At 40.1% G+C, this 8,407-nt stretch overlaps 1 protein-coding gene across 6 annotated transcripts in view; it reads right to left on the bottom strand.

Annotated features, from left to right (window-relative positions):
• Positions 1 to 518: 518 nt before the first annotated feature.
• Positions 519 to 8,407, bottom strand: part of ppargc1a (peroxisome proliferator-activated receptor gamma, coactivator 1 alpha) — a 34,640-nt gene continuing 26,751 nt past the window's right edge. For all 6 annotated transcript variants that reach the window (XM_025057343.1, XM_025057338.1, XM_017038061.2 and 3 more), the window contains 5 exons: positions 7,975 to 8,067; positions 6,866 to 6,986; positions 4,478 to 4,599; positions 4,004 to 4,155; positions 519 to 825 (listed from right to left, as the gene is read on the bottom strand). In XM_025057343.1, coding sequence (XP_024913111.1) covers positions 722 to 825; positions 4,004 to 4,155; positions 4,478 to 4,599; positions 6,866 to 6,986; positions 7,975 to 8,067 — 592 coding nt within the window. In that variant the 3' untranslated portion in view covers positions 519 to 721. The remainder of the gene's footprint in view (positions 826 to 4,003; positions 4,156 to 4,477; positions 4,600 to 6,865; positions 6,987 to 7,974; positions 8,068 to 8,407) is intronic.

The raw sequence follows: 8,407 nt of genomic DNA on the forward strand, positions 1-8,407 counted from the left end.
ACAATATGTTTTACAGTATTGTAATGACTACAGATAGACATTCTCAATTAAGAAATTTTCTTCTCGTCTTTAAAAAAAGGCTGCGTTTTACAGTGCATAGCTGTAACAAATAAAGAACTTTATCCCATATGTACACAAAATAAAAAATATTCCTCTTTAAAGTACTTGTAAATACACTTGCTACATTTCACCATAAAAATGTAGACCAATATGTTACCTTGAGAGTCTTACCTCCAAGAGACAATTCCCTATGCTCCTGTATGTAATGTAACACCAGATCCAGACACCAGAGTTAAAGAAAAAAAAAAAACAACAGCAAAAAACAAAAAGAAGAAAAGCTGCATGTTTTCACCCGAAACGTGTGAGGGCATTGTCGTACTTGGAGAAAGAAAGAGTTTTTTTTTTCTTCTTCTTCTTTTACGTATGGTTGCACAGCAGTAGAGTGCACCAAACACGTGCACCAGGTTCTGAGGGTTCACTGGCTTTTCCCGAACTTTTCAATGAACTGTCTCTTCGCAGCTCTTCAGCAGCTAAGTTAATGTAAACTTTGTTTTTGATATATTCATTTATATTGATATAGGTCTATAGACTTCATCTTATATACTCTATGACAGAGTGTAAAACTTCTTTCAGTCTCGTCGTCAACAAGGGCGAGAAACAACAGTGAGGTATAGGACGTCCCCTCTTTGTCTGTGACAGACAGCAGGTGCCACCGAACTGGTTACCTTCTCAGGCTGCGCTGTGCCTCCCTCAGCAAGCTGTCAAAATCCATGGAGTCGTACTTGCTTTTGGTGGAGGCTGGATCAAAGTCGTCCGAATGGGAATCTGAAAGGGGGGAAATGTCATTGTTTTATTTCCTTGAACTCACAGAACAACCAGCCTTCACCACAGTGGACACAAGGACAAAAAATATTTTTGTTATACATTGGGAATAACCATTATTATTTCTATTTTACTAAATAGATGAATAAGAGGTTAGAATACTATTTAAAAGATAAAAATAATACTACCAACGTCAGATCTAAATTAAAAAACTATCTGTATTGACATCGACAAAGAGATCCAATTTATTCAATTCCATTTTGTATGCAGACCTCTCTTACTGTTTTAGCAGTCGGTTAGCAACAAAGCTGAATAGTCCTTCAGGGTAGAAAAATACAGAACTTAACTGTCAAAAAATAAAATGTTCTTTTCAACGGTTTGGTCGTCGTCATGCAAAAATCTCTGTCTCTCCGTGCTTATACCAGATACTTGTATAGAATTAGTATTTTTCGTTTAATATGAAAAATATCGACGGACAAACGACACCTCAAAATAACATGGGAGGTCAGATGTGTCATGTCAAACCAGATTGGGAAATAAGATATTGAAATTCTGACAATTAAAATATTGCTGGTTCAAGCACCAGTATGCATACAATAGGTGTAAACAAATCAAGTATCAGTAATCACTTCCAAGTCCGCAAAGAAACCTGAATAACAAGAGAACAATCCCCTGAAGCCTCAACACAAAAACTTGCATGACAAAAGATCTGTCTCTCCGTGCTTATACCAGATACTTGTATCGTATTAGTATTTTGCTGTGGAAAAGCAAGTTAAACAGTTGATGATAAAATAAGGTGTCCACCAAGCAGTGACAGAGCAAGTAATGCCTCCAAGTCCACAAAGAAACCCGAACAACAAGAGAACAATCTTGAAGCCTCAACACCAAAACTACACTTTTAAACAAGCAGAGTACTGTATGGTGCAACACACCAGAGTATAAATTATTATAAAGAGTTTCAACAGAGGAGGTTGTTTTCAGATTTTTTAAACAAAAATGTGAAACCATATCCATGTCCTATTTTTCTAGATCAATCTGATAAGACATAAAAAAAACATCTCTTATCTCCGCCAACAGACCGCTTCACAACTGGGCCCCCCAAAGGGCCCAGGAGCACAATTCAAGAGCTCCGAGAGACGGGAATAACCGTGTCAGCTTGGGAACGCCAGTCGTGATCTAATGCAATGGCCGAGGGCTGGATTGCGTCATGCTGTGCACCTTGAGGGCTGAAAATTACCCCCATGCTCCACCAAAAACTAATGAATATGTCTGTGGAAAAAACAAAAAAACAAAAAAAAAAGAAAAGAAACAGGACTACAGCATTAGGAACAGGGGGAGGGTGGGTTTTGCATACAGACGGATATAAATTTTCCTCCCAGTCTCTTTATCCTGTGCTATCAGCATGGGGATGACTAAAATAGCCTGTTCCTGACAAAGAGGCAGTGGAATGAAGGCCTTTCCGTTTCAGCAGACTGATTAGTCAATCTCGGCATAATGTCTACCCTCAAGGCTTTAGGATTAGCAACTGTTTCTGTGTGTCAATTCTTCAGTGTAGTTTCTTTATAGTAACTGCTTCATTTATTGAAGAAAGTCTTCTTTTCCCCTCCCCAACTCTGGAGCTTTGGCAGCTCTGCCTAAAATATTCTTGAACTCAGGTTTCTGCTGATAACTACCAGTCAAAGCAAAATGAGCTGTAGGTGCAAGAGTCAATATCTGTTTATATCTCTTAGGTTTCCATACAGCTGCTCATTTATCATCACTTCTATCACCGCGGAACTATAGAAGAAAGCAGTTTGCCCTTTTTTTTTTCCTTTTATTCACGTCAGAAAGAAAGTCTTGCCAGAGGAAAAAAAAAAAACGCTCTGATTTCACTGATAGCTTTCATTATTTATCAAATGTGTCATTCAGCCTTTAGCCGTTTTTACACAAGTGAAGTTTTCTATCTGATATTTGTGTATATTATTAATGCAAAAAGCTTTGAATACATACATATACGTCCTTTTACTCTTTTCAGCAACTACAACCCTCAGAAAATATAACTCAAATCTACATCTAAACTTATTTACAGCTGTTCCCAGGTTTGTCAGACATTCAGCAGAGGCTGTGGTGATTGGACTTAATGTTCAATGATTTCACTGGATTTCTTTGATTCTTTTCAAATGAAACGTGTCCAGCACAAAGTCATATTCATGTTCATGGTTTCAAACAAACCACTGGTGGGTGACTTTAGTCCTGAAATTCAAAGCGGTTGCCAGTTAATCTGATCAATGAGGAACCTCCCATGCTGTCACTGTTTCTGTCTTTTTGGTCAATTTTTATTTTAAAAACACTCCAGTAATGCGCTGTAGAGACTGTCACTTTCACAGATTGAAATATGTGTTACAAGTTAAATGACCAAAATATAGATTTTTGTTTAAAATTCAGTTTAAGGAAAGGCAACAAACTTTTATGGAAATAAGAATTCTACTTCCCAGCAGGACGCCATGATGGAGGCACTGGTAAGTAGGTGTGTAAATTGAGAATCCTCCCTCTATGTAAATGAGTGGGCTTTATGAGACCCATCAAGGCTTTACCATACAATGAGCCCTCAAACAGCTGGCAGCAGATGAGACCCCACTCTACAGGAAGGAGGGACTGCTGCAAATTAACCTTGTTCCCACCTTGTTCCTTCTCACCCCAACTTCTTCTCTTGTCATTTCTATCCCATCTCTTCTTCTTCCTCCATAATTCCATCTGTGCTCCAACATGTACTGAAAGTGATTGCGACGCCCACACAACACACACCGGCTCACCTCATGCGTAGCTGCACATATGCTTTAATGTGCTATCTTTCTCCCAAATGTCTTGCTTTTGCTCCATGTCTAAATGAGTAATGGAGTCTGCCAGGTTTTCCTGAAGATAGGACCGGCAGCGAGGAAATGTAGCTCCCTCTCTGGTCACAGACTGACCGCTCAAGTCGCTTTGCCCTTTGGGTCACAAATGCCTGGTGGACACATTCTAGGCTGGAGTAATTTTACCAGCAGAGATATGGGGCTTGCACAATATGGCAGCACAACCCCAGCCTTTCTGTCTTCTTTCCTGCTTTCTCATTTTCCGTCTTTTTACTGACGGCTTTTAGAGCGACAAAGTACACTGCATGGCTGCAGGGGACAGATGCGGAGAACAACAAAGGTGCACTTACCCAAGTCTGTGTAATGAGATTTGCTGAACTGCTTTTGTCCGCCAAAGCACAGCTCGAATTGAGGCTCGTTTGACCTGCGTAAGGTGTGTCCGTTCTCAAGGGCGGCAAAGGCGTCACAAGTGTAGCGGTACGTGATGAAGCCAAAATTGTCCCTGGTCAGGAATAGAAAAAGATACGTCAGAGTGTTGCTGTGGGGCAACAATCACTAAACAGGAGGCCTTGTGATAGATGACGATCATGCTATTTATATGCAAAGGAGAATCAATGACTGTGTATTTTAGGGGCTCTGTAGGGTTGGCAGTGGATGAATCAGGAGACGCACTAAGACTGAAAGACTGCTGTTGTCTCAGGGATTAGACACTGTCCTGTTGTTGTTTTAGCACCAATCCCATCTGCTGCATTAAAACATACGTCTAAGAAATACTCGTCAAATAATAACTTAACGTGCATGCACACAAAGTCCTGTCGCCTTACCCATCGTCCCTCAGGTTCACTGCACAGTCTTCGATTTCGCCAAAGATTTCAAAGCGACGCTTCAACTCTGTCCTTGTACAGTTGGATCTCAGTCGCCCCACGTACACCACTCGTCTCTCTTCCTGACAGAGAAAAATAAAAGTAAATTAAAGGGGGAGTCTATATTTATTTTTTATTTCCTCCTCTCTTTCTTCACCAGACACAGTGAATTGGACTTGATCACTCCGTGGCCCTGGTTTTGTTGCACTCCTGTGTCTGGCTTTATCTGTCCCTCTCTGATTGGATCAGGTTAGTTCCTCTAATCTGATAGACTTGAAGTTTGGAAAGCACCTTCAATCTGCTTTTGATACCACCATACCTCTCTCTCTGGACAACTCATCAACCAGAGGTGGGAGGTTTTTTTTTCTTTTATTAACAATGCCCTCTCAAGATTTCTCTAGTTTTTTTCTTTTGCAGCGGCTAAAAAAAAACAATATTCGATATATTTGTGATAATTGTGTACAGTTTTATTTAAAAAAAAAGGAAAATAAAGGGCAAGAAATAGATATTTTTATTTTAATGTGAAAAACTATAAAGAAAATGTATATTCTATTTAGCCATAAACATTGTCAAATTCTGCGCCACGCTGAAACGTATTAAAAACTAAAATGAAAGTCCCAAAAACACCAAACCTTATTCAGATTTAGAAATTTGTTGATGCAGCAACCTTAATTTATATAAAAAAAGGAAAGAAAAAAAATATTGGTGTCAGTACCTGCAGTACTAGCCCCATCTTTAGTCTGTAGCAGATTGACACTAAATCTTTGTGTACTAATATACACCATCTAATATGGTGTACTTGGAATATACAATACACCCGTGAACATCAGGCAAAAACTTCCAGAAAGTCTGTTTTGGAAATTGGAAAGACATTCGTTTCCAGTGAAGAGGGAACATTAAAAGCAGCAGTCGCGAATCACGGGGCAAAAAGACGTGGATTTCCTTGAACTGCAGAGGACGCGGGGGTCATAGCAGAATAATTTAAGAACAAATTGCACCAGGCTGCAATTATAGCTGCTGAGTGGTTTAATTGCATCTGCTAATCATATAATACAGCACAGGCCTGGGGCTATGGTGTATCACTGCTGTTATTTATTTATTCATTCATTTATTTGCCATTACTGGGCCAAGTCCACTGAGGTCTGCAGAAACTTCTAACGCTGTCTTGAGGGCAGTGGTACGATAGCGTGTATGTAAATCAGCTGCCTTGTACTCAACTCACAGTTCACCTTTGCCCTCTGTGACTTGTGCAAAGTTGCAGAGAAAAAATAAAAAATTAACTTCAGGTTATTGTTCTTTAAAAAAATTTCCACTGTCTTTAATGCTTACGTACTGTTCAGGACGAAAAGGTTTTTGCTGATTTAGAGGATTTACTTGCTGACAACTGATAAATAGGTGTTTTTTCTTGATGGCACCCCGAGGGGCTGATGTGTGTGTGTGTGGGTGTGTGTCAGTGGGTGTTTGAATCAGACAGAAAGAGAGAGAAAGAGAGAGAGAAAAGTAAAAAGAAAGTGAGAAAACAGAACGTGGGAAATGGACAAACACATGGAGCTGCTTTCATATCTCCCGTTTCACAAATATTGTTTGACAGGTCGAGCTTCACTGCTCCTAATTGTTTGTCTTTTCATCTCGCAAAACAAAAAAAAATATGCCAAGCCAAGTTTGCTTTACTGCATCATTATGTGCACCTTATCAATGGGTGGCAGTGGCTTTACCTCAGAGGGAACCTGGAGTTACTTCACACTGCCACCAGGAGAGCGGAGATAGGTAGAAGAAATATGATATTTACTGTGTCAGGCTTTTCAGACCAATAAAGAAAAAGTGGCTGAAGAGAATTTTTTTTCTCTTTGCTTTTCTTCTTTTTCACCAAGATTAAGATGTAAAAAATGCACAACCTGGGGATGAAGTAGGGTCTGTCATCAAAACATCAGTATGTCATCAGTATTTCACTTTAAACTCAGGTACAAATTGTGACACAAGGTTTTTGTTAGATGTGTCCTGACACCATTGAGCAAAAAAATAAAAATGGGAGTATTTTATTTGTTCTAGTTCCATGTTTCACACAATGTTGTATGTATGTATGTTGGTTAAATACGTCTCGACAAGAAAAGTGACCTGGTGAGGTGTAAAGTCCTCATTTATCCACTGAGCCATTCAACTGAGAAGAGAAATGAGTGTGGTCAGCGCTATCCCATGTCTTCTGACATTGTTGAACAACTTAAATTATATACTGTACTGCAGTAGGAAAACACATCACTGGTTGACCAGTGACCTGTAATGGTTCACGCTATGTTTTCAGGTACAAATATTTGACCAAAGCATCAGGCACTTAGCCTTTGTCTCACTCACTATTGCTTTCTGCCGTTGCCTCTCTCTCTGCTCGGCTCTTTCAAACTCCCGTTTCTCGTAGTCCCGGCGGTACTCCTCCCTTTTCAGCCTCTCGTGCTGGTACTCCTCATAACTGTCATACCTGCAATTGACACACAAACATACACCTGACGTCATTGGCACGGGATTCCCTCTTAAATTCACTTTTACAAATAAAAAAACACATTGGACACCAGATCTGCTCACAGGACACATGAGGGGAAAAAATAAGCAAGAAATTTAACGCAAAAAGTGACAATTATTGCCACTGCTATGACTACAAAGACTCCAGGACAGGCCTGCGGGAGTGCCGGTAAGCATCGCAGTCGGGGAGTCAGGCAGCTGCGACTGTCAGCACAACTTCACATGTCATTACTTTCTGCTTAGTTGGGGCTTCATCAAGAGGGAAAGTGCAACTTTCTCCCCCACGCCACACTCACACAGGATGTCCGTTAAGTTTTTCAACTGATGAGTGACTTTCTGGCTTGTCGGGTGTCATTAAGCACGTGGTTGCCAAATCAGCTTGCAGTGCTTAGATGGTGTCCCACTACCTCTCTCTCTCTCTCTCTCTCTCTCTTCCTGCTAAGTGCCAGTAGTTCTCCGCATATGAAACGGTCCTTTTCGCAGTGTCTCATGGAAAACTACAGAAGCACTGAGTTAGAAGAAAACAGCTACACAGCTGAGATACTCAACAGTCAAGTTTGAATATGCAGCAATTTGAATTAAATACGTCTGTGGCTCTTCCAAAACTGCGATCAGTTGGATACTGCATATTGGCCGGAATGTTTGTCGACACAAGAAAATACTTTAGATAAAAGAAATCCAGCGCTGTTTGGGCCCTGGCACAGAAAAGGTCATGTTTATAGTAAGAGTAATTATTTTTTAAAACTTTTCTTTCTTTTTAATCAGCTCTAGAATTTTGCAACTTTTCCCCTGCTGCAGTTTTAAGGCTGTTTCTAATAATACACATTTGTCCTGAAAGCATACTTCTCACTTTCCCACAAATGTGGAAATGTGTAACTAAACAAAGGTTAATGGTAGACAAAAGTTAAAGGTTGAACTAAGAAAAACAACAATAAAAAGGAATTCACCTTGGCCTGCGGCTGAGAGGAGAACGGGACTGAGGGTGGGGGCTCTTTTGAGTCCTGGAACGAAAAGTGTTTGAGTCTGTGTTGGGACGAAACCTAAGAGGAAAAAAGGAAGAAATTGTTTGATGCACATTTGAAGAAAAAAACATGCAATAAATCAGAGCCTAAATAAGAGGAAAACAACATTTATTGCAGAGCCTTTTACACTAGTACTATCTGTGAGAACATGTCCAACACTGTTGGCCCTGAAGGTCTGACAACAGAGACTGTAACCTGCACTCCTTAAGCTTGATGCTTAATTATTGAAGGGATGCCTGAAGAAGGAAGACCTAAATAATGGAAGGAGTGGAGTTTGATGCTCAGCGAAGCAAAGAAGTGCTGCTTTAAAAAAAGGTCTTGGGTCAAGCCCTGTGAAAACTGTCCAGAGTGGAACAAT

The sequence above is a fragment of the Cynoglossus semilaevis genome, chromosome 1 (genome assembly GCF_000523025.1).
Source record: "Cynoglossus semilaevis isolate Cse_v1.0 chromosome 1, Cse_v1.0, whole genome shotgun sequence".
Taxonomy (NCBI): domain Eukaryota; kingdom Metazoa; phylum Chordata; class Actinopteri; order Pleuronectiformes; family Cynoglossidae; genus Cynoglossus; species Cynoglossus semilaevis.